Source organism: Lepisosteus platostomus, chromosome 13 (assembly GCF_059453375.1).
Source record: "Lepisosteus platostomus isolate fLepPlt1 chromosome 13, fLepPlt1.hap1, whole genome shotgun sequence".
In the NCBI taxonomy this organism is placed as follows: Eukaryota; Metazoa; Chordata; class Actinopteri; order Semionotiformes; family Lepisosteidae; genus Lepisosteus; species Lepisosteus platostomus.
Window position 1 is genome coordinate 17,471,102 of NC_142623.1, and position 25,984 is coordinate 17,497,085.

At 46.2% G+C, this 25,984-nt stretch overlaps 1 protein-coding gene across 1 annotated transcript in view; it reads left to right on the plus strand.

Annotated features, from left to right (window-relative positions):
• Positions 1 to 25,984, plus strand: part of palm3 (paralemmin 3) — a 37,957-nt gene extending 11,973 nt beyond the window's left edge. The window contains exons 2-8 of the mRNA XM_088603621.1: positions 12,312 to 12,363; positions 15,282 to 15,362; positions 17,416 to 17,534; positions 17,863 to 17,959; positions 19,967 to 19,991; positions 21,752 to 21,871; positions 23,783 to 25,984. Coding sequence (XP_088459747.1) covers positions 12,319 to 12,363; positions 15,282 to 15,362; positions 17,416 to 17,534; positions 17,863 to 17,959; positions 19,967 to 19,991; positions 21,752 to 21,871; positions 23,783 to 25,275 — 1,980 coding nt within the window. The 5' untranslated portion in view covers positions 12,312 to 12,318 and the 3' untranslated portion in view covers positions 25,276 to 25,984. The remainder of the gene's footprint in view (positions 1 to 12,311; positions 12,364 to 15,281; positions 15,363 to 17,415; positions 17,535 to 17,862; positions 17,960 to 19,966; positions 19,992 to 21,751; positions 21,872 to 23,782) is intronic.

Below are 25,984 nucleotides of genomic sequence, written 5' to 3' on the forward strand. Positions count from 1 at the left end.
AGAAGCAGAAACAAGGAATCTGGGGTGTCTGCTGCTGAAATACAGACCTGTCATTCAGCAACACATACAGTGTGCTTGTGCGTCCTCTACTAGATCAGGGTTGAAACATAGCCCCGTTAGTCACGGACAAGTTGTAGCTGGGTAAAAAAAGCTTTGCGTCTCAAAAAGGATTTTCATTTTTATTTAAGAATATTCTTAAATACTCTCTCCTCTCCTAACTATTCTTAAGCAGGGCATACAAGGAAACTGTAAAACTACAGGTACAGTAGCTAATGAGCTTAAAGGATTAACATGCCTCATAAGCCTTTCAAATGAAGTTTTAAAGTGGTTCATTCATTCTTCAGTGATTTGAAAAACCAGGGGAAAATGCAGTCATTAGTCAGTCTCCCTGATGTCACTTTGCTTTATGTCTGATCATCCCTGGATTTTTACAGTGCATTTGCTGAGATACTAAATGAGAAGGCAGTTCCAAAAAGCTTCTCAATACATCACTGCTTCCCTGCGCTGCTCTGGAATGACTGCTGTAAACCAGCCAGCTTGACAGGAGTGCTCCTGCGCTAAACCCGATCAGTGTGCTCCAGTTTAAGATCCTTCCCGAAAACGAAGCACAAAGCAGCACTTGCTGTGCTGCCTCCAGATACACAAAGGCAGTAAAGCTCCTGGTGAAGCATGTAGCCACAGCCTTGCTAGTCTTTGCCCTGGGAAAGAAAAGAAAGGTTTAACACAACAGAAGCTTCACGTTCATACCTGTCCTGAGGACGAGGAAGGCTATTCAACCCAAGGGTTTCTGAGACGCGTCAGGCCTGTGTCTTACTGCAGAGCATGCTGCGTGCCCACAGCAACTGAACTAAACTGGCTTCCTGCCACCCACAGAGAAAACTGGGTCCAACAGAAAGACATTAACAACAAAGATAGGAAAATCAGAAACAGGATTAGAAGAGAAAACACCAGTCTCCCTTCCACCCCAAGTGTAAATACAGGCACTAGACTCTTCCTCCCCAGTATGTGTACAGATGTGAGCCAGGAATGTCTGTAAACATTTTCACATACCTACCGCGAAACCACTCGAGTGCATTAGCAGCCTTCCATTTCTTCCAAAGCAAATTGTGTATTCCAAAGCAAATTGTGAATTCCAAAGCAACTTTTTTTGCTAAAAAATGTGAAGAATCTAGACTCAAAATGCCGCTCCTTCGGTGTCAGGGGGTCACCGAGATAAAAGTTCAATTGCTGCAGCTTTGAGCTTTCAAAGGCAGGGATGTGAGCATTCCATACTGCTGTAAAGTCCGTCTGTCATCACCCCTGTCTAGTCTGTGCAGCACGGCTCTTACAATTAACCTTCAATTCAAAGGTGTGTACAAAGTTCCCTGACATTTGCCACAGTTGCTGCTAACAGGACTGGTCCTGTGGATGTGTTGGCAGTGCTGCTGATGCGTGCAGAACGTGGGGTCAGTCCCCCTGGATTGTTTGAGCCAGATGAATCTGTGCTGTTTCTGCTCTCCAGATGTTGTGAAAGTGGTGTACACAACCTACAGCCCGACAGCACACACGCATGGGGGAGGTAACTATCACCAACCCAGCCAGTGTTAGGTTGTAAGAAGCAGACCGTGAACTTACAACAGGGAGAGGAATGTGTCCTGGAGGGCCTGGAGGCAGGGACCAGAGAAAAAGCTAATCTTTTTTTTCTGCTAATGGTAGGCGGGCATCCTTTTTTTAAAGAGCACGACTTGGGATTGGGTTTTGTTTGCTCCACCACAGAAATGTTCAATGTCCCAAGGCAGGATTTTGAGCTGCATCCCTCACCCTACCACAAGGTTTACTGGGGCGTAAAATTATAAGGCATCCCTTTCAAATACTGCTTTTGCTATCGCTACACATTTCAGTGAAATCCTGCAAGATTGGACGCACACAGAGAGCCATGAAGGATCTCGGTATAAGCGACTCTAAGCGTGGCTTGCTGTGATATTTAAATATTCAAAAGTGCTCGTTCTTTTTTCAATAACAGCGCTATTTTGTGGCACCTCAGAGTTGGGAATATCCCGTCGGAGCCTCAGCTGGCTTGTCCTGCTCCTCCTGTGTGAGTGAGTTGAATTACAGTACAGCCGAACCCTGGTATCCTGGTACTGCACAGCTGCTCCTATAGTTGGGATTATAATGTGATACAATTTCTCTCCCACAAGTTTGAAAAACAAAAAACATTTTTGTTCACCTTTTAAAATAATGGAATATGGGGGTTGTACACCACCTGAAAGCAGCAGACTGGCCTGTTTCCAGAGTTCTTACTTGCTCACACATCACGTAGGTATGCTTTCTTTTCAACTCGATTTCTGCTATTGTCTTCATGACACTAACACTAGCTGCCTATATTTGTAGGCTGCTACTGTTGAAAACATATGATGAACTGCTCAGCGCTGATGAATAACTATGAAAAATTCATTTTTCCTGGAAAAAAGCCTACCTACCCGTCAAACCTTGTGCGCTGCAATACAGTGTGATTTTCTGGGTGAAGACACGGTTGTGATACTGTATTGGTTTGGCACCCTACGTGCCATACTTGTATACCCAAACATTAAGCAACCAAACACAATCTTGTACTTTCAGTGTCAGAAAAACATAGCAAATTTCCACTGGAAAAACGCCCCGAGGAAGATGGGAGTATCAATACTTAATAGTTCCAAAGGACTCTTTAATTAGAAATATGGTTCTGATTCCAACTGCTCCTGCCTTAGATTGTGTTTGAAGGGCTGCAGGGTTGTTAGCCCCTTAAAATAAGCAGCACAGGATCCAAATCACCTGGCACTGAAGCAGAACCCATTTCCCTCACTAATTACTACGTTATCTGTGTCTGTGCAGACACATACCCTCTGGCTTGAGTAAGTATTCATTCTTGTGTTCTCACAGTGATAAACCCAGAGTGTGTGAGTGTTACTGATTGGGAATAAAAGCACAGAAGCTCTTTGGGTTTTTATTCTGCCTTTAGAGGTCTAATCAGCTGTTGTTAAGATGTCATCATTTCATTAATGAGGCAGAAGGAACATGTTAACTGTTTGCCATGTGTTATTTGATGACGGAGTTCTGTTAACGTAATTGTACTAGTACTCGCTTGTAATCTTATCTAATGTTTCCTTTGTACTTCCACTTACAGTAAGTAAGTTTGTAAAGGCCAAGTCGCCCCCGAATAAGATTATTTGCTAAGGAAATAACACAGAAACAAGTCAGGAGGACCTGGCTGCCCAATATGAGGAGGAATAAACCAATGATCTCATAAGTGACTACCTCTTTCTTTTTCTGATCTCCCACAATTCGGCACAGCCCATCTGTAATCAACGTGGCTCCAGACAGAACAAGATCTTATGCCTATCAGCCATGAACTGGGTCCTTCTTTGTTTTAAAAAAATGGTATGAACACACGCCACTTCAATTTGGGAGGCGAAGGAACGGCTTTCATTTGGAAGGGAATTCAGGAACAAGCAACTGAGTAGCGCATGAGAAGAGGCAGCATTATGGAGGAGTAAGGGGGCTCTGGACTTGGAACTGGAAGATTGGGTGTCAAATGCTGGGAGATTGTTCCCTTAACTAAGGTTCATCTCTCCAATCGCTTCAGCGTAATGAATTTAATAATGATAATAACACATAAATCCACTGCACTGCTGTGTGTAACATCCCAAAAGAGTGACAAAGGCGGTGTACCGTACCTTGTGGATCTCTGTTCGGATGTGTGGGTGTCTGTGACCTGGGGAGTGTCTGCACTGCCAGGGGAGGTGTATGAATGTGGTTTATGTACAAGGCCACATTTAGAATACTGCATTCAGTTTTGGACACTGTGATATAAAAGAAGGATACCTGTATTGTCACTCTGGAATCAGTTCAGAGACGAGCCCATTCCTGTGCTCAATGGTCTGTCCTACGGGGAGGTGCTAAAAGAAAGCTTTTGAGCCGGGGAATAGAGGAGACTGCTTAAGAACCTGAACTTGTTATTCTACAGTAAATCCTCACAGCATTGACAAAGCTAGCCCCATAGACTTGCGTGCGTGTAGAATGGACATCTGGAGGAACTGCATAAACAATAGGTTAAGGCTGGAACAAGTTACCCAGCCATGTTTTCCAAGATTGGAAGGCTTCTTTCAAGAAAAAGCTGAATGAGATCCTTGGATTAATTACTGAGTAAAAAACAAATAAGCTAGATAGAATGAATGGGCCTTTATGGGTTTTCGTTACATTTTTAAAAAATCTTCATTTTTATTTTTGACAACTTCAAATCACATTTTATGACAATCGCCTCATGCTCACTGACTGGAATGCTGTGGTATTTGGATTTGGGTTTTCTGTTGTTGCCTAAGGTTTTGACATTGTGCTTTGGTCATACCATAGTGGTTGTGGGGAGCTGAAATATACATATCTACATATCATCTCTCAGCTCCTACATAGTGACAGGCACTAAGACTCACCTCCACATTATCAGTCATTTTGAAAATACGAAACAGGCATTTTGTAAAGTTTTGATGATTAGGGTACATTCCTGCAAGGTTGAGACTGGCAGAGAAAATACATTTGAAAAAAAAGATGCAGAATACCTATACCATTAATGGCTTTTATTATAGAAAGTGTCTCTTGCTCTAAAGGCGTTTCTTAAATATTTGAATTCCAACTCGCACACGTTTTCAGCAGATTTTGTGCCATGGAACCCCAATTCATTGAAATCTACTGTTGATTCTGCATGACTGCCCCCCACCCTGAATGCAGACCTTCTGTTTTATAGATGTTTGGACGGGCATTTACCTCACTTTTAGATTAGCTTCAGGATTAGTTTCAGCACAACAGCAACCCCAAAAACAGAGGAAAAAAAACTCAATGGCATGATATAATATTTGTACTGGTGAAATCCGAGTTTCTATTTATGAACAGTTACAGTGGGGAGGCCAGGGGGCCCATCTAGCCTGTATGGTTAGCCAATTGACCTGAGGATCTCATTCAGGAGTTTCTTGAAAGAAGCCAGGATAACAGCCAACGTGGCTGGGTAGTTACGGAGCCTGACTTGTCTCAACCTCATCATAAACATTCATTTTCAGAAGAGCTGCATGAAAAAAATGACTCGATCATTAGCTACTGTATACAGGGAGGAAGTAAAAATGACCGCTGACCCTATAAGTACTTTTGAGGCTACATTCAATATTGAACACAGCTCAGTGTCACTTCAGGAGAATGCTGTCTTTAATTGGGTTTTAATGCTAAAGCTGGATTTTGCTGAGCGCAGGGAGTCTTTAAGGACTTCATAACTTTAAGTGAGAAGCAGCAGGTAACAAAGTCGAAAAACCAGGTCGGCATTCCAGTCAGGTTCCAGTTCATTCGCATGCCCTTGAGCAAAGCAAGATCTAGCACTCCACCGGTTTAACACTTCAAAAGCTTTCCCTGTTGTGCTATCCGTGCGGCCCCAGCCTCTTTTACTGCCAAAACTGCTGAGGTTACTGCACAGAAGACGATAAGAAGAAAAAAATGACGCCTTTTCTTCAGCCCTAAGGACAGCGGGACGGACACCCTGTTATTAATGCTTTTGCATCTGACTGCAATCAGCCGATTGCAGCTGATTGCAGTTTTCCGAAAGGAGCGCCTTATCTCTGCCTCTCATTCCGCTGCGCTTTGCGTGACACATTCCTGGGGCGTGTCGGTTCACGTCTCGGAGTCAACAGGGCATGTATTATTGAGAGCCACAGAGGAGAGAGAGGGGTGATGAATTCACAAGGTGCCGGGCTGGCGGATTTTTAAATGACTCTGTCATAGTTATTGAGCACAGCAAAGAAGCAAGCCTCAGTTTCAAGGGACCTGTGATACAATGGTGTGCACCTGTAGTGTTAAAGGAATGTTTTCCAGAGCTCTGATGAGATGCATCAAGGGTCTGAATATTGTGGGTCTGTTGCTGACCTGTCTTCTTCAAGAGCATTCCTTCTCATCCACTGGAGGAGACTTTTGTCATTTTCTATAATTTCTTTCTAGCTGGGACCTTGATGGCAAGCAATGTGGTTTTCAGTTTGTTTTTGGCTGAGCACTCAGGGTGCATGTTCATTCTGTACAGGTAGAAGAGAGAAATGATTTTCTATGCTTTTGGTGAAAGAAGCAGGTTTCACAAACACTAACTTCTTGCCACTTTACTTTTGATGAGCCACTTCAGTAACTACGGTGGGGGCTGGAAATGAGACTCCGTACAGCTAGGAAGCTCTAAAGAGCTGCTCGCTATCAAATGTAAGTCATCACCAAGTGGATATTTCAGGCGTGTTAACTCGATTCATGTACAGTAAATTTGTGTGGATACAGATATGTAAATCCAACATTTCCAGATTACACTAGTTTATCCTGCTGATAAAACCTGAATCAAACTGCCGTGCAACAAGAAGATGTGTTTTGATTCTAGTAGCAAGGAAAATATTTAGCATGAAAAGCTCCTGGCCAAGTTTCATTAAAAAAATAGGAGCACAAAAATGGCGACTTAAAACCCAGACCACATTGTTACCACTTATGTGAGGGGATTATATTTTCTTCTTTTATAGGCACTACAAATCTGTCTTAAAATTCAATATAAACTATCTCAGTTTGTCAAAAGGTCCTTTATCCTGTTTTTTTTTTTAAGTCGGTTACTTGACCTTGAGTTTTACTCTTGGGGATTCAGCTTGGCTGCACCTGTGCAAAACCACAAAGAAGCCATCATTCAGGAAGGCCCAAGAGCATAAACAGGACGCCCCAGGTACACTGGAAGAGTACCAAGCTCAGACAGGGAACAGAGAGGCTTGTTCATACAGGGAGAGTGGAGTGGCACTGATCTGTGTCTTGATGAAACAGTACTACAAATGCTAAATGCCTCTCTCTCGGCCTACAGGACTTTGCTGACAGCCACCCTGTTTGCCATACACTCAAGCTCATATGTTAACGACCGTCACGGGAACCAGTATTTCTGTACAGGTATCAGAACGTCCGTGTCCCCCCCCTCTGTGTTTAACCTTGTCTTTACCGTGTCTGGAAGGCAGACAGCAGCACACTGTCTCTCAGAGGCACCAGAGAGTTATTTGTGGTGTCTGGGGAGCTGTCGTCCAACAAAGAGATTCTGTCTTTTCTTTCCCTAATTGCCTTTATTTAGGGAGGATCAGCTAAGAGATACCGTGGAGCCCCTGAAAAGCTACTTTCACACACTGCCGACGTTAGAATGTGAAGGGGAGCTCACCCGCTATATCAAGGTTACAGGTGCAGACTCAGCTGCTAGGGAGAGACCAGTGCCTGGTCCGCATCACGTGAACGAAAACTGCATCTGATTCCCACTTGTTTTGGAATTTAGGATTCTGTCCTAATTCTTATTATAAGGACTGAGCCTTTCTGAACCCGAGTGAAGACGATCCACCCAGGTATTATCCAGAGAAGCTCTTTTTCAACAACGTTACAATCGTCTGTTTGTTATTACACACCCATCAATTGGGGACATGCAATTAGGACGCAGCTGGAGAGCTACAGCTCCATTACCCATATGGGGAGGACGAAAACCTACACACTTGCAGGTGTGTGTCACAGCACCAATCGCAGGCAGCACTTTTCACCTATAAAGCCACCACGAACTGGGCTGCCTGCACTGTGGTGGTGCAATGGTGCGACTCCTCCCAGTGCACAGCTGGTCACGGATAGCAGGTGTAATTACACAGGTTCAAAACAGTGACAGTCGGTTCACAGGGCCCAGGCTGGGCACAAGGAGAGTGCCTTTACTGGTAAGACTAGACAAGCTACAGTATATCAAGGTTACAGTTGTGGACTCAGCTGCTAGAGAGAGACAAAAGAGACAGAACCCGTTAAAAACTGTACATCACACGTATCCTAGCTACTCAGTACTGGCTTCCAGTTAAAGTATATACAGAAACCAAAAAACTGTTACCAGAGGTGATGTCTTGGTCAGTCTACATGCGGTCAGCACTAACGTAATGTATCTGTGTCCTTTGTTGTATGTTAGGGCTCTGCTGAGCTGGAACTTTCTACCTTGCTATATATGAATCTCAAGAGCTTCTCAGACCAGTTCTATGCTTATTTAAGGCTCACACTTACCAATTAGCTTTTGATTTTTGACCGATTCATTAGTTACTGTACGCAACTGTGGGGCTTAATGGCCTGTAGCCAAAACCATTGTCCTTCAGTTGTACCTTAAGTGCTCCACCAGTCCAGGCACGTTGCGTACAGAGGTCTCGTTATTCTCGGTCCACCTGAATTTCCTTGTTTCCTTTTCTCAAGGTTGGAGGAAGGTGACGATTGAAAGGCTTTGCAGGCACACAGGCCTCAAGGCCCAGCCACACTCCCGTTTGGGCCAACAGGAAGCAAGCATGTCCATAATCACCGTCTCCAGTGGTGTGACTATTTCTACACACCTAAACAGAGAAGCCCCCCGAAAGAAGCACACAACACGAGTTGCTGCCTGACTCGATCGTGGCTAAGATAACCAGTGAAACGTATTTTGACTAACACACCTTGGGGTTGAGCACCAGGTGCCTGCCAACACCAACCAAAAGTAATGCTTAGAAGTTTCCCTCACCCATGACTTAAAACACTCCCTTCTTTTTATGTTCTCTGTGAAGTGCTTTCCCTGCGCTGGCAGAGTGATTGTTCTTTCCCCTCGGGACAGCGAATTAGGCCTGTGGCATTCCCTGCCCTTTCTGCAATCACTTCCCCAGCCACATTGCCAGAAAACACCTTTTTTTTTTTGCACCTCACTCTCTTAACTGACGGAAGGCAAGCGCTTACTGTGCCCTCCCTTAAAAGAGCAAGACCACACAGGTCACGCCGGTCTTACCAGAGTGCACTGACAGCACTGTGAACCAGGGGTAAACTTGGTTTTAATCATCCTCTAAACACCTGATGTGCAGTGAGGCCATTCCTACCAGTTATTTTAAATCCTCTGTGTTAATATGCACGTACTGTAGCTCGAGGCATGTACTATGGAGTAATTTTGCCCAGATTCTGAGATTACACAGATTACTCCCGTATTCCGCAGGAATGTATTCCTGCAGACAAGCACCCTCACCCTCAGAGAGAGCTCCACGGTGCTGTGGAGGAGGGTTCACAATGCTGCAGGAGAGGACCCTAACCAACAAAGGTGCTCAAGAAAGGCTTTTGACACAGGAAGCCACTGACCCCCTGTCCAAAAACTCTGGGAATCAAATTCAGTTGCCAGGTACTAAAGGTATAATTTTTAGAGGGGTCAAAAGCAGCATTTTTTTTTTTTTTACTTTTTCCGGTGTTTAGACTCTGCTCAGTGTTTGTGGTTGAGCATCTGAGTGCTCACAATTTTTTTTAAATGCAAAGTACCTGTTGTTTTGCCATGCTTGAATCAGGGGTGACAAAAAAAACATTGTCTGTTTGGTCATACAGTACATGTGGGGTCTGGAACCTCGTAAATCATACTGTACCCCAAATAGTGTCTGGGGAAACCCGGTGACAGTCAGTGATCCAGGGTTGAACACAAAACATCTCTGCCCTGGAGCTCCACCTGGGCCACTCTGAAGTCTGCAAAGAAACTTATCAAGCATGAAGATCTCGAAAAGCAGAGGGAGCATTACAGAGCTTCCTAGAAGACACTAAAGCCTGAAATGTTTAGGAATGTTTACCACAGATAAGCCACAGGGCATTTCATTTTGACTTTGCTTAAGCTTTCCCTGGTCTGTATCATGCTTTAGCACTCGGTTAGTGTATTTCACCAATGTTGTGCCATGATTCCTCTGCGCTGTACTGTCATTTTAACTTTGACATACTGTACTATACAATAACCTATGGGCCCTTCTGAATGGTATAGTGTTCATAGTCAGTGTTCAGCACTTGTTGATGACCTCCCCGAGCTTCAGAACCACAGATCTGGTCTTGCTAATGCTTTCCTGTGCTCGCAGCAGATGGTAGGTAGGTGTGTAGCTCCAGAGCGAAAGTAAATTAAAATGTGCATCTTAGAAAAAGAGCTATTTAAAGGCTTTGCATTGTAAGTTAAAAGCAGCTTATTTTCCTATCAGTTGTGTATCCATTGCTATAGTAACAGTGGGGTTGGTAACTGAACACTAAACTGAACCAACGAGCCAGGAAAAGTGTTTGATAAGGCTCCCTTTGTACTGCTGTGCATTGTAAGTTTTTTTTTTCATCAGCAAAGGACTTATTCTGTGACCTTAATTATATTGTAGCAAATGACTTTTTTAGCTGGAAGCTCCTAAAAGTTTCCTTTGATCCATCAAGAAATGAGACTCAAGGGAAAGTTGTTTCTACTTTAAACATACCAAGCCGGTTAGCCATTTTGTTGTTGTGGTTTTGTTTTTGCTGCTATTTAAGAAAAGTATAACTTGAGGAACATTTTCCACTCTTCTGGGAAAGGAAGGTATTTACTCGTGACTGGACAGGCTCTGTCAACACCACAGGCCACAGATACTGACCAGGGCTGGCTGGTGTTCCAGTACACCTTTCTGAACTGGGATTCTACAGGAAGTCTGCTGCCTGCACCTGGAAACCGCTTCTGTCCGGGCCTTCTCAGACGCACAAAGTTTTTAAAATATACCGTGCAGGATGAAGTCTAAAAACATTGGTTTTTAGAAATTTTCAAAGTAAGCAAATTTTTACTTTGTTCTCTGTAAGAATAACTGCCAATAACTGTCGATTCCAAAACTGGGTGGGTATAAAAGAGGAAAGGGCTGTCATTCCAAATTTCTGAGGAAAAAGAAAGAAAAATATGCATTAACGGCGGTCGGCCCTCCACAGCCAAATATTTTAGACCACCTTTGCCATCTCTTCAGGAAGGGAATTTCCCCCAACGGATTCCAGGGAATGCAGGCTGCTGACCTCTTTACTCCCCCCCGGAGCCGGGTCGCTGTGTGCGCCAAGCTCCCGGATTCCCCACAAGGAACTCTTGGCAGGTCCGGAGCAGGGAAGAGGGAGGGGAGAAGCACCGCCTACTGGAATGCGGCTCTGGCTCTGCATCCTCTTGCCAGATGCAACATCTCATCGCTCATCGCTGCATAACTGCAGATACCCGAGCCCCTCTAGATAAGAGCAACACACAGAGAGTGCTTTAGCCTGCAGGTCCACAGTCCTGGTCCTGGAATTGGCACCGTAGAGCTGATTCAGGGTGTAAAGAGCCCATGAAAACCTGCAGAAAAGCCACTCTCCCAAGATCGACTGGGGACCACAGACCCTCCAGTAACTGCTTCAGTTGTGTCTCCCTGCAACAGCGAGGCATGATCAAAACTCAAGCAACGTCAACGTAAGATGCTTTCGCAAAACAGCAAGGCCCCTGCCGAGCCTGGGCACCTATTCACTCTTCTGCTTTTATCTTATGGTTTTTCTTGCTGGGGTCAGGATTCAAATCAAGGAGCCCAAGGAAGAAGACATCCTAGGTGCATTTCCTTATAAAACATCACAGCTGTACTCCTGAAGTGTCTGCAAACATCAAACGCAGAGGACCCTGTTCTCAATCCCATAGCATGAGAAGTTCAGAATAAATATAGAAAAAAAATAAATGCAATTGGTTTATTTAACACCCGCCTGGACAATGTCACAGGTTAGTTAGACCCCAGCCCGCCTTACACCTTTTGAACCCAGTGGTTCAGTGCAGCTGAAGGCAACAACAGCACTGTGGGCCTCCTTAATTGCCACAGCGCAGCCGGTAGTTTGTTTCTGTCTTGTCAGTTTAAGATCAGTGCACTTGATGCTTAATCAAGCTCTGATTCTAGTGTGCTGGCAGCGTTTCAAACCAGAAGAATAATTTACTCCTCCAACGTATATTTCTTGCAGAAAAAAAGGGTACAAAATCACTCGGTTCCTGGGCTCCTGCTGAAGTCAGTGCTTCCCCGTCCAGGGCCTGGTGATCTCTGACCCAAGCCCATACTTGTCCGTGAAAATGAAAATCATGTTCTTCGGGTTACAGAGATTCTCTGCATTTTCTGAGAAATTACTCGGAATAAGTGAAATCGGTTTCCGTATAAATCGGCGTGGATTTTATCATTACTGTAAACTATGAGCTATGGACTACAAAATCTGAAAGTCTGCCCTTTAAAGTGAAATCTTACTGCTAGCCGAGTGCGTAGTTTAGATTTGCACAATGAAATAGAATCCTTGCACCTAAAATACAGTACATTTTGGACTTTTGTAAAAGCATCAGACATCACATGCAAAGCTCACAAACTAAGTGTTTAAAGACCCCACACTCCCAGGAAAGAGGCAGGGGGCACCTGCCTGGGTCCCCCTCCTATGACAGAGCTGGGTGTGGGATTTTTCTGGGTACACCCCGACTGTCCTGACCGGCTCGCTCTTGTGCTTTACAGGACCACAATGGACGAGGCGGAGAAGTACCAGCAGAGGCTGCAGGCCATCGCGGTGAGTCGTGGGACGCTGGTCGCAGTGATCCTGGCTTTGTGTTAGTCTGGGGGTCCTGAATGGAGCTGACGAGGGAGCAAAAGCTCACTTCCAAGCAAGAACAAGCTGTGCTTGAATTAAATAAGTTCCCACTGAAATATGCAAGACTTTCCAGTGTAGATATCACAGTGATCCCCTTCATAGAGGGCAGAACTCGATTGCAGTTATTAGAAACATGATATAATAATAAACTATAACTGCTATTTGTTTTTTTTGAAAGCACTACTCAATGGGGTTACCCAGTGGTTAACATTGCTGTCTTGTGGTACTGGGGCCCTGGGTTCAATTCCAGACCTGGGGTGCTATCTGTGTGGAGTTTGCATGTTCTCCCCGAGTTTGCTTGGATTTCCTCCCACTGTCCAAAGATAGGCTGGCAGGTTAATGGGCCCGGGTGTGAGTGTGTCTGTGTTTATTTGCCCTGTGATGGACTGGCAGTGGGTCCAGGGTGTATCCTGCCTATGGCACTGAGGAATTGTAATATTCATATAAAACATTTACTGGTTCTTTCAGCAGAGTGTTTTTGCCAAACCTACAACAGAGGCAAGCAATTTCAAATCCTTGAAACAGCCAGGTCACCATTTCCTGTTTCCAAATAGACCTTCTGATCTGTATTCACCACCAGACTTCATTGATAATGTTCCCTAAAGCAGGGTTCTCTGCCCTGTTCCTGGATGGATATTGTTGTTTCTGGTCTTCATTCCAGCTGAGCTCTTAACCACTGAGGGCAATTGATCACTTTAATTAAATGGATGCCTTTTTCTCAAACGACATTCAAGTGAGCAGCGGTGATTTTTGCCAACTCTGCACTGTCTCCTGGTTTTCCGAGCCTCTGTGGAGCTATGCTTCTTGTTGTGTGATTTCCTTGCAGGTGCAGGGAGGTTCACATGCTGTACAATACGTGTAAAATGTTTTTAGTGAAGAAATAGTTTAAAAAGGTCTATTCAAATAAGCCCAGTGGTTTAATTAAAGGAACTAATTCGTCTTGGTGATTATGCTCAGCGGGAATGAAAATCAGAAGCTTCAGGAGTCCTCCAGAGCCAGGGTTGAGATCAACATACTGAAGTGGGGTTAACCTAGACCAACAATGTCCGTTAACGTCACCATGACAGCAGATCCCAGTGTCCACTAAGGGAAACCCCATTTACTACAGCGCTTGCAGTTTGCCAGGCAGGGAAGTCTGGTTTCAAACGGAGCAGAGGCAGACGAACAGGGCAGCCCTCCCCGCGGTGTGCACAGACTCTCCTGCGCAAACTGATCCCCCTCCACTCCCTCCTGCTCCCTCTGGTCACTAAATTATTAAGGACACCCGCGCACTTCCTGCGCATCAGCGGCCTGTTTGCCGCGGTAAACCAACACTGCTGCGGACCCCTGGCACTCTCACTCTCCCCGTCACGGCTCCCAACACATCCCCTCCGACCGGCCTTCAAGGCGCCGAAAAAACCCGAAACGTCCTCACTGCGCGTCAGCTGGCTCGTGCGACCGAACCAGCTCGAGAGCGCGGTCATCCTGACTTACTGTCGGATTTATAAATACTGCAGAGGGAATAGGTCACACTCACACGCCACACGTCACACGATCGGCACGTCACCACTGGCGAGTACTCGCCTGCTGACAGCTTGGCCTGCACTACACCCCTCCGTCACCTAAAACAGAAGGGGGTCCCAAGAACAAAGACTGTGTTCTGAATCATTTTCCGACACTGAGAAGTATAAAAGGAGAACAGGTCACTAGGTTGATGCCTAATAATAATAAACTTTATTTTATATAGCGCTTTTAAAAGTGGCTTCTGAAAGCACTATACAGAATGACAGCAGCAACAATTAAAATAAACAATAAAAAATACACAAGATAAACATGGTGAGAATATGCGGAAGAGACAGTAGATGGTGGTACTAAATACAGTAGGAGCAGAGGGGTGAAGAATGGAACCAGTTAAGGGAAGGCTCTTCAAAAGAAGAAGGTTTTGAGTCTGGATTTGAAGGAGTTTTCAGAAGGTAAATTATATCTGATATCCTTGGGTAGAGAATTCCAGAGCTTAAGGGCATAACAGGAGAAGGCCCTGTCACCCACAGAGTGTAGACAGGTTTGGGGGACACATAGGAGACCAGAATTAGAAGAGCGAAGGTTGTGAGGTGGGGAGTAGGGCGATAATAGCTCAGACAGGAACTGAGGTGCCAAGCCCTGCTTGAGAGTCTTATGGGTGAGCATGAGGATTTTGAAGTCAACATGAAACTTGACAGGAAGCCAGTGCAAGGACTTCAGTATAGGAGTAATGTGATCACTTGCACTAGACCTGGTCAGGATTTTGGCTGCCGAATTTTGAACATACTGGAGTTTGTTCAATGTGGATTTACATACCCCAGCGAGCAGAGCATTACAGTAGTCAATTCGGGACAAATGTGTTGACCAGCTTTTCAGCCACAGTGAGTGATAACACAGGGCATAGTCTAACGATATTTCTGAGGTGAAAGAAAGATGTTTTAACAATATGCGGCACATGTGGGTCGAATGTTAAGCCTGAATCGAATATCACCCCAAGGTTTTCCGATTTAGAGTGAAGCTCAAGTACAGTACCATCCACAGACAGGGTTACAGGATTGGCTTTACAACGTTGATGGGGGGAGCTAAAAAGCATGACTTCAGTCTTGTCAAGATGAGGGAAATTTTGAGTCATCCAAGTTTTTATGTCAGAGATGCAATTAGACAGAATAGAGACAGCCGCATCAGTGTCAGGTTTAACGCCGCAGCGCCGTGGATGGGCAAATGGAGATGCGGGGTCTGTCCTGGGGATGGAAAGTAGTTGCGTGGTGGAATCTGAAGGGCGCTGTGAGCCTTTCATGATGGTTATTCCTCCCCCCCCCCCCCCCCCCCCATTTCAGGAGAAGAGGCGCATCCAGGAAGAGCAGGAGCGAGCGCGGCGGGAGATGGAGGAGGAGAAACTGCGGCTGCAGCAGATGAAGGTACCGAGCATGCGCACCGCCCTGCCCTCGGCCAGGCGCTCTTCCGTGAAGGGTCCGTGAAGGGTCGCTCCCGCTCTTGGACGGCCACTGTTTCTCCTGCTTGTTTTTGGACTCTCAGTTGTCCGCTCAGCTGATCTGTGTAATAGGCTCCTTATAAAACCTGGTGCACTGACTGAGACCCTCCAGGACCAGGAATGAATAGCGCCGGCAAACACCACACAGGGAAGAGGCTGGCACAGGAGGGCTGCGTAGCCTGGCCTTTCGGCCTAACACAGACACGCTTGCGGTAGACGTACTTTGTGAAAAGTGGTTGATTCCACAATATGAGCAAGCGCTCATTTTAACAAGACGGGGCACTCGATATATGCAAGCAGCATACAGTATGACAACAGCAGCAAGATGTATCTGCATTGGTCCTCAAGACTTCTCGGGTTTGCCTGGACCACCTCCTCTTTGTCACCAACCTCCGCTATCAGTACTTCACAAGAATCCAAGGCCCAACCTTCAATCTGATGCAAAAAACACAAATTCAGTTGATTAAAAAAGTATCTGTATTGAGACCAGCCTTAGCACACCATGGACTTCATTTATTAGGCATTTATCATCAGGGTTTTATGTTCAACTACGTCAAAGGTTTATAAGCTGTTCTGGAGCTGATCACACTCTATGGTGCATCTGTGGTGAGAAACCAAGCTGGTCTTTTTAACAGCAAGACTGTTTCTTCTGCTTTACTACTGCATCATGCCCCTGACCAGAAGAGCCCCATCCTCTGCCCGGTTCTCACAATTCTTTTTTCTACCCACAGTTCATTTTACGGGCCGGTCTGTTTACTCGAACGCTTCAGTCTTCTGCTCCCCCATTGTTCCGAGACTGGCGTTCCCTCTTCCTGAACGAAGTGAATCAAGCGAGCCAAGAAGTGAATTCATTTTTTCGTTGCTGTATGGGACTAGTGCCCTCCGAAATTCTCCTGTGAAAGCCACCCCTCTTACCCTCTGTTTCTCTCTTCAGCATCGCTGTTGTATCTCCCCCCTGGTCACGGTGCACTGGAAACCTCTCATCCGCAGTGCACCTTCATGCGTTAGAAACAGAAATCTAGACTTGCTGTCGTGTGTGATCTGGGCGTAGTACACGGAAAATTTACAGAAAGCAGTATGAAGGAAGAAGCCTAGTACCTGCTAAACGCTCTGCATCAGCACCAGCGCAGAGGAGATTATCAGCCAGTGAGGGAGCTGGACTGAGGTCTGTTTTGGGAAGTCAGGCATTTTAAGCCAGGAAATTCCAGTGACTCATCGCACTGAGGATAGAGCACCCATCAAAACCTGCTCAGGCTGATAGGCGGACTTTGGCCCGTTTTGCAGTACTACTGCAAGAGAAGCCAGCTCCAGATTGTTGTGTAGATGCTGACCGTGGAAAGCAGTTGGAATTGTTCTGTGCGCATAAAAAAACAAACAAAAAACAGGTCAGCCCCCCTACACACCATCTATAAGAAAATAAGAATTCTGCAAACAGCTTTCCTCTACCAAGTCTTGCTTCTAATTCCAAGTACCTTCTGCCAGTACAGTGTTAAGGTCCAAGTATAGAAGTACAAACATTAATCAATCAGAGCAGAATAAAAGAGAACTACCGACTTTTTCTTGTGGAAACTGTGGCATCACGATTGTACCAGATGAGCACAGTCGTGGTAAATGATTGTCTTGCTACTGCAGGTTAAGGGCAAAGTATCACACAGAAGGGTGATTCTCAGCTGCAGTCCAGATCAGTGTCTGATCCAGCCAGCACTCTATGTACTGTAACTGCGTTTTAAAATTAAAACACCACCGAAAACTGTACTTGTAAAATAACTGGGTGGAGTCTGGCTTGATCAAAAGCCCAGCCCCTTGGAGATGTAATTCCCAGAGAATAAAAACTGAGAAAGATCTGATCGCTTGGGGATGAAACTTGATTTTAGGGAGCTTCTCACTTGTCTGTAATTTGAGCACAAATAACGTACTGTATTTCACCCTCGTTTTCGTCAAACCCGTTAAGACGTTGCGCCTCTGTCTCCACCCTGCAGCGGAAATCCTTGCGGGACCAGTGGCTGATGGAAGGCCCCCCGTTGAGCCCCGAGGTCCCCAGCCCCCGCTCCCCGCTCTGGGGCCTGCAGGCGCAGCAGATCGAGGAGCGCATAGACAAGTAAGACCCCTAGCCTCCTTCGCCCCAGTGGGGCCGGGGCAGAGCTGCTTCCGAAACGCGCCACACAGTGTGCGCCCCTGACCCAGCTCATCATCTGCGGGAAGAGAAGTCTGCAGGCAGGCTGGCACTGCCCATCGTGCTCCCTTGAAGAGCATAACTGTGTTTGAGCCTGCCTGGCACCCAGGGGTGAGCCCCCGGGGTTACGTGTGCAGGGTTTCTGAGCACAGGGGCGAGGTAAAGGAAGCTGTGTCCGCCCTGCAGCCCTGTTTGACAAGACGAGCAAGGCTGATGGGAACGTGTCTGAGGCATCTCTCTGTGCTCTCCCCAGGCTGCAGATGAAGAGCAAGAGACTGGCAGAGGAGGCAGCGGATCTGGACAGAGCCGAGGGCACACCGCCGCAGAATGACGCAGGGGAGGCCGAGAGGGTAAGGGGCACAGAGCTGTGCTGCTGGACATCGGCATGACCGACGGCACGTGCATCATATGTTAAGGGTCCTGGGTTCTGCAGCCCCAGATGGGCTTCTTTTATAGGGGTGGGCCGGCCTGAAGTGGTGGTGCTCGAGGATCATGGGGTCAGAAGCCCCAGAAAAGATCCAGCTGTGGCATCCTCACTGAGGAACGCGCTTCAGTCACAGCTGTACAAATGGGAGGCAGATTTGTTTGGTCTTTATCCCATCCAGGGAGGACGACTTCAGTCTCAGTTTTACTTACAATCACCTGGATCGTTAGATCAAAGGATATTATTAATAATAATAAAAATTATTTTATATAGCGCCTTTAAAGGTGGCTTCTCAAAGCGCTTTACAGAATGACAACAACAATAAATAAAAAGAATACACAAGATAAAACACACTTAAAATATACAGAGGAGACCGTGGATGGTGGTACTAAGAAAAGCAGAGTGGTGAAGAATGGAACCAGTTAAGTAAAGGCTTTTCTAAAGAAATAAATAAATAATAATAATAATAATTGCTTACACTTATATATCGCTTTTCTGGACACTCCACTCAAAGTGCTTTACAAGTAATGGGGACTCCCCTCCACCAACACCAATGTGCAGCATCCACCTGGATGATGCGACGGCAGCCATAGTGCGCCAGAACGCTCGCCACACATCAGCTATCAGTGGGGAGGAGAGAAGAGTAATGAAGCCAATTCATAGAGGAGGTTTTGAGGCTGGATTTGAAGGAGTTTAGAGAAGGTGACTCTCCGATATCCTTGGGCAGAGACTTCCAGAGCTTTGGGGCATAACAGGAGAAGGCTCTGTCACCCATACAATGTAGACGGGCTTGGGGGACAGTAAGGAGACCAGAATTAGAAGAGCGAAGGTTGCGAGGTGGGGAGTAGGGCCATAATAGTTCAGACAGGTACAGTACTGAGGTGCCAAGCTACGCAGAGCCTTGTAGGTGAGCATGAGGATTTTAAAGTCTACACAGAATTTGACAGGAAGCCAGTGCCAAGACTCCAGGATAGGAGTAATGTGATCATTTGCACTAGACCTGGTCAGGATTCTGGCTGCTGAATTTTGGACGTACTGCGGTTTGTTCAAAGTAGATTTAGATACCCCAGCGAGCAGAGCATTACAGTAGTCAGGGAATGGTCTGCCACACATAAAAGAAAAAAAACTGCCGCACACCGAAAATAACAACGGAATCAAATCTGGAACCGAATTCGGCAGGATACAGCTTGAGAAGAGAGGAACAAACCTGCACCGTTTAACAATTACAGTTTTGGCAGTGGACAAGCTGGGTTACTGTCTGATTAGTTGCAGGTTATTCTGACAGAGGTTTCTGCATCTCTGCAATTCAAGTGAAACTATTACACAATAGCGCCTTTGAGTGGGTTTTGAAAAAGACCCAAATGAAAAGTCCAGCCTTTCTCATCGCTGAAATATGCCGTGACCGTTCTCACCCAAAGGCACAGAAAGCCTCCATCACGTCTCCCAGTGGGTGGCTCACTGGCGACCTCTTGTGTTCAAGTTGTGGGAATGCAGAGTCATTTTTACATCTTCCCCCACATCTTACATAAAGCTTTCATTTCCGTTCAGCAACCATTTCACTGTATTATTTGGTGCCAAGGAACAATGCAACCCACGCCTATCTGCCAGAAGCACAGTTTTATAGAAGCACAGCGTGTGTTTGGGCTCCAGGTGATTTTAAATCTGTAAACTGTAAACTGGATCCAAAAGCAACAGTAAACAAAACATTTTGGAATGAAACGTAATAAATCCACTTCAGCTGAGCAGATTGGGGTCCAGTAAAAGAGATGATATTTGGGTCTCTGTTCTCTTATCTAATCATGATCAAACATGAATTGTTATGTTAAAACTCGAGACTTTTTTTGCCCAATTAAAGTGTTCAGCCTGATTAAATGCATCTGCAGTAAAGGCTCACAGGATATCTAATGCGAATATCTTTCTTTCTTCTCCACAGACCAGCACAGAGAAGCTCAAAGAGGGTAAGCATGGTGATGAGTGCATCTCTTGAGTTGTGTGTGGGCTAATCACTTCTACAGTGATCACAACAGCCTCTTGTACTGAAAATGTACAGAAAAATGTAAGCCTGCAGATTTACCCAGACTTCACAGCAAAGCTTAGCTTTGGCACTCTGCTCTTTAAGACTATGAATAATTGCATTAGCATTTAAAGAGACATCAGCACTGGGATTTCAAAAAGATTTTGCAGCACCGCTATGCCAAGCTAAAATCACATTTGCAGCCGTTACATCATCAGACCTCTATTTCTGTGTCTACATGGTACCACTTTTTACAAGAGAAGCCACCAGATAACACGGGTAGAGGGGGCTCTAGTCTGTGCTTGGGTTCTGCTCAGGCCGATTCTTTGTGGAATCTGTTCTTTATTATACAACAGTGATGTGGTCCGTTGCCAACTCATCTAACTGATGGATCCCTTTCAGATCTTGTGGTGAAGGGCACAAGGACTGCAATATGACCGGAAATCCTACTCTCCAGTTAAGCCAATAACTACCCAGTCCAAAAAAGGACTTGCGTGTTTCTTTCCCCACATTGAAAATCTAATATGATACAGTAGGGCCTGCACATCTGCGAATTTAACATTTGCAAATGTGCTCGTAGGCGATTTGATCTTGGCCGACGGGGTCTTGAATGGAAGAAGGGGAGAGGGCGATGAAACCGAGCTGAAGGTTGTTAAGCGCAACTTTCAAACTAGCGGCGCAACAGAGCAGGATCAAGAGACGAATCTAGCTAGTGAGTGAGCTTCTCCCCACATCTCAGTGTGATCCTGTTTTTGTATTGTAACAAACGCTCCAGGTTCTGTGTCAGCGGTGTGGGGAGACGACTTTATAGGCTCTCTGACTGTCTTGTTGCCCTGCTCATCACAGCATGGCGTGCTGGACACAGAGCAGGGAATAGCTGGTAAGGCAGAGGGAGAAAGTGCAGGCAGCCGCAAGGAACACAGAGGATAGATTCACAGATAGATTGTAGTTTATTTTAGCCGATTACTATAAGTTGGTGATTGCACTAATTTGTTTCAGTTGATCATATATTTCATTAACTTAAAGCCAACACATTAGTATGTTAATGATCATATAAGGGATGGTTATAAAATGTGATGGTATAAGGGGTAGACTTGGTTATATTGTGAATTTGGCTATTTGTGACGCTTCTCTGCGTCAAATATTGAGACCCTACTGTACTGTAAATAAACATCAAAGTCACTCTTTTGGAGCACTGTAAGATCAACTTTTTATTCCCTCCCATGATGGACTTCCTCACAAGGTGAATTCTACCCCGCGCTATGCCAGGTGGATTCCAGCCGCGCAGGCCGCCGGTCGTTGTCTTGGCAACGCAGCTCGCTTGGCTGCAAACGCAGGCATGCCTGAGCTCCTTCTCGCCCAACCCGTACTCTCAGGCTGATGAGGCGGGGGTGAAGGTCTTTTTGCTGGACTTTACAGTCGGGGGATGGTAGGACAACATATCCCAAAATATAAACCTAATGAGAATATGATCCTCACTAGCTTCCGAGTTTCTAGTAACCTAACAAGTCAGATAGACTCTGCATCAAAGGACGCGTGATAGTCTCTCAACAGCTCAGTTCAGTCCTGAAACTCAAGTGTGGAAAACCTTTGTGAGTCCTGCGACTTGTGGATCTTCGGCGCCGCGACAGAAGACGCAGAGGTCCTGACGTTCTTGCTCGAGAGACGTGACCGCCGTTCTCCTCTTGTGTCTTGGGTGTCCAGGCAGCAGCACGACCCCCCATGGCAGCGTGAGCCCGGAACCCCCAAAGCCGGCCCCCCGTGTCCGGAAGCCGAATCCTGACAAGGAAGCCCCCGTGGAGAACGGCCAGGCAACGCGGACAGGTAACAGCCCGAGCCACGACGACCCCAGGCACTGACCTTTCACGGTCCGATACCAGGAGGAAGCAGTACTGCACCGACATTGAAAAATACTCAGATGTAATCAATCTATTTTTTTTTTAAGTCTGCAAAAAAATGAATAATTGCATTACAAGAGGAGACTATTGGGAGCCCCACTCCAGGCACAAACTCCATGGAACACAGGCCTCCTCCATCACCACACAGTCCCTCACTATTACAGATAATTAAACACTATTACAAGCACTTCTTTATACAACGGGGATTAAAATTCAGATTCAGTTTCCAGCATTTATTAGACAGGTGTATGCAGCCTGTCTTATAATTACGTACAAGTGTGTATGTACGAACTCAGAGATGATCACAGCAACAGGCTTCGCTGGCGCCCGGCATGAGATTATGCACAGGGAGCTTTTCTGATCTCTAGCTGTTGCACCTTGGGGGCATGACTTAATGAGGCACGGGAGCGTGGCAAGGCAGGGAATTTGTTTGCAGTGATTCATTCATTAAATTTTAATTCCTCATGGGAAGGGGGGGGGGTGTCAAGCTTCATGCCCTCACACGATTCCACCGTTTAACTACGACGCGGGATGAGGCAACTCTACTGGGCTAGCCAGGTAGCAGCATAAAGACGATCACTACTGAATTTAATGACTAGGAATCATTCTTCCCCTGGGGTAGAATGTCACAGACTGGCAGGGAGGGATACGACCGTCCCTTTCCTTGGGGTGCAGAGGATGAGATGTTTAATGGGCCTCTTCAGTAACAAGTGCGATCAAGTTGCTTTTTGCCATGCTTTTGGTTACCAGGAGGGGAGGATAGGTATTTTGGGGCCCCCTCTTACATTAAGGTCAAGGAAGAGGTGAGCTGATTCACAGGCAGCTGAAACAGTATGAAACATCGCCAGCTGTATTCTTTACCCCAGGCCAGAAGGAATCTGCACTGGTCACAGGAGCTGAGTGCAAACATGGCAACCATCTCGTGATTTAAAGTTCCTTTATGTGCTGCCGATGATATTTTCTGGGCTTTATCCTCATTTCTGCTTAACCAAACGTTGATAAAAAAACACTTCCTTCCCAAAAGGCCTCCCAAACCTTTTTATATAATATTAGATGCCTTGTCACCCTTGTCAGGATCCCCAGATCATTTAAAATGATTGGGCCACTTTCCAAAACTGTGCTTTCTGAAGAGCACTTACATATATCAACAATTCCATAACATGAAACATGCCCATCGTTTCAGTGGTGAAACACATTTTCTCCCTTTGAAAGGACCAAAAGGGCTACAGGATGCTATGTAGCACTGGTGCAGCACACAGATCTCCGTAAAGACAACATAGACCTGATCCATTCACAGAGCTAGATGGACAATAATAAGGACGTTTCTCTGATGTTTGGCCACCTTCTGAATAGTCTCATCCTGTAGCACTTTTTGGTCCAGGAAAAGCGAGTGTCTATGTGCTCAGAAATGAAAGGTGCATGTTCAGATTTAAAAATCCTTTACAATTGTCCTACAGACTGTACTATTTTGGATCATATAAATCATTTGGAGCTCCTGACAAGTATTGCATATTATAGTAAAAGACTTTAAACGTGCTTGGCAGTGCACAGGCAGAAAAAGTGACAGCATAACAAAGCTAAGACATCTGGAAACTGCAGTACTGATGAAGCCCTCTGCTCTCCTTTACTTGCTCAGCTCATGTGGAACCTTTCATGAATTGTTTTTTGCACTACTGTAGGTCTAACCAGACCAAAGTCCACAATGCGCATCAAGTAATGGCTGAAACTGTAGGCTTTCACAGAGTACTTCAATACACGTTACTTTCTATAACTCCAGCAAAATCGTCATGAAAACCTACTCCTCAGGGCCTAGCTCATCCCTTCATTCTCGTTTCAGTTCTGAGCACCGTTCAGGTCACGTTGGAGAAAGACCTGAGGACGGGGGTCTCGACGGTGCAGTCGGTGGTCCCGCTGGCCACTGGGGACGTTCAGGTCAGAGGGCAGACGCTGTTTGATGACGGCAGGAAGACTGTTCACGCGGTGGGGGAGGCGATCAGTGCGCAGCCCGACCCCGAAGAGGTGGGCCTGGTCTTAAGTGCAGTAGTGGGGAAAGCAGGGACGCCAGACGAACTGGAGGCTTCCCGAACAGAATCAACTGTGATCTACAACGGAGGGAAGGACATCCAAGGAAAGCAAAAGCCCGAGGTTCCGTTTCTGGAAGAAGGTTCGAAAGAGGGGTCCCAGTCACTCCACTCTTCGCAGAATCCCCAAAAGGTAGACGTGGAGGGGGAGCCCAAGACAAATGGTTCTGTTAGCGCAACAGAAATATCAGGAGATGAAAATCCTGAGCCAAGCCCGGCAACCAGAGCCCAGGAAAATGCACCAGCCGAAAGGCCAGGAGGAGAAGTTCCTCAAGGAGCAGCAGAGATCACGGACCAGACTGGGCAAGGAGCTATCACCCTGACGTTCCTGGGCTTCACGGAGGCGAGCCCAGAGGAGGACTTTGAAGAGGCTGCAGGTACGGTCATACGAGCAGAACGTGTGATAATCAGTGATGAAGGGGATGAACTTTCCATGGATTCTGAAGAAGAACGCTTGAAAGTCTCCAAGTCTGATGAACTTCCCAAGGATGCTAAACAAGAATCCATAGAGGGTTCTAGTTCCTTGGTAGAACTTTGCAAAGATAAGCTACTGGAGGATACCAAAGATGATCTAGAACCTCCCACCAGTTCTAAGGAGCAACCCCAGGAAAGACCTCCCACTGAGGAAAAGGTTCAGACAGATTCCAAAGTAGAGAAAATGCAGGTACCAAGTTCAGAGGTTGACCTTCCTGTGGAATCTAAAGAGCTTCCTGTGGAGATCCAGACCGCTGCGTCACAACACCCGCCCATCACAACACCATCTTCTGAAGCAGAACCCCCACACCCGCCCAAGTCGGACATGGAGCCGGAAAAAGAGGGTCTTGACGAGGGAAAGACAACAGATGAAAAGCCGGCATCGGAAAATCACATCGACGCAGCAGCACAAGCAGCAGAGCCGGCAGAAGCCCAGCAAGCCGAGCAGTTTCAGGACATCCCCTTGGGCGGGGAAGGGGAAACGGCTCTGTCACCTGAAGCAGTCAAAGTGGAGTTCCCAGAGTCCTCGACTGCTGAGAAACCCCAACTCCAGCCCTTGATAAAGAAAGGAGGAGACGTTCCCGCTGGAACCAGTGCCAAAAGACAGGCACCTGCCACACCTGCCGAGATCGAGCCCTTGGTTGCGGCCTCCACCGCTGCCCACAATTCGGCTGCTCCTTCCGCCGCCGTGGCCAGGGCCGAAGACGGCAAAGCCGAGGGGCCAGAGGCTCCCCAGCCCAAACACAAGTCCTGCCAGTGCTGCACAGTCATGTGAGCGCCGTCCCCCTGGGAGCTGACACACCTGAGTAACAGACACATTTCACAAGGCTGCGAGGTGACTTGGTCTCTGCCATTAGAGCCTGACAGGTCTACCCAGGAGGCCTTCACCAGTTCTAGAGGAGGACATTCCCATGAGGCTCTCTGGTGCTTGAAAATGGACTTTAAATACGTTTTTCCTCTTTCATGTGCTCATGGATCGCAACTACTGCCAGTCCTAGGAGGCAACCTTTTATCTGCAATTGCTTCCATAGAGCCTTGTTTTTATGCAATACGTGAACTTCGGACCAACCTTTAAATGTCCTACATAGTGTTTTTAGACCTCTTTACAGCTCAAAACTTTCTGCAGCAATGCTACTATCACTACTTTTCCTCCTCCTGCTGGCCAGATGTTAGTATTGTAGCTAGTGACTTTTGGAGCTTTAAAAACTACAGGTTGCTCTCTCAAGCTTTATGGGTTTTTAACAAGAATATACAAGTAAATAGAATGAACTCTTAGGTCATCACAAACTTTGCACAAAGCATAATTATTTACATAATGCAAAATTTATAGCGCTCAAAACTGTCACAATCAGACTGGATCAATATTGTGTAAGGTTCAAGTAACAGATCTTTTGGAGATTACTTGGGAACTGTTTTTTCCTTGCAAACACAAGCAGGGAAAGTACTGTACGAGCAAGTCATCAGTAAGGAGAGAGATGCTCAAA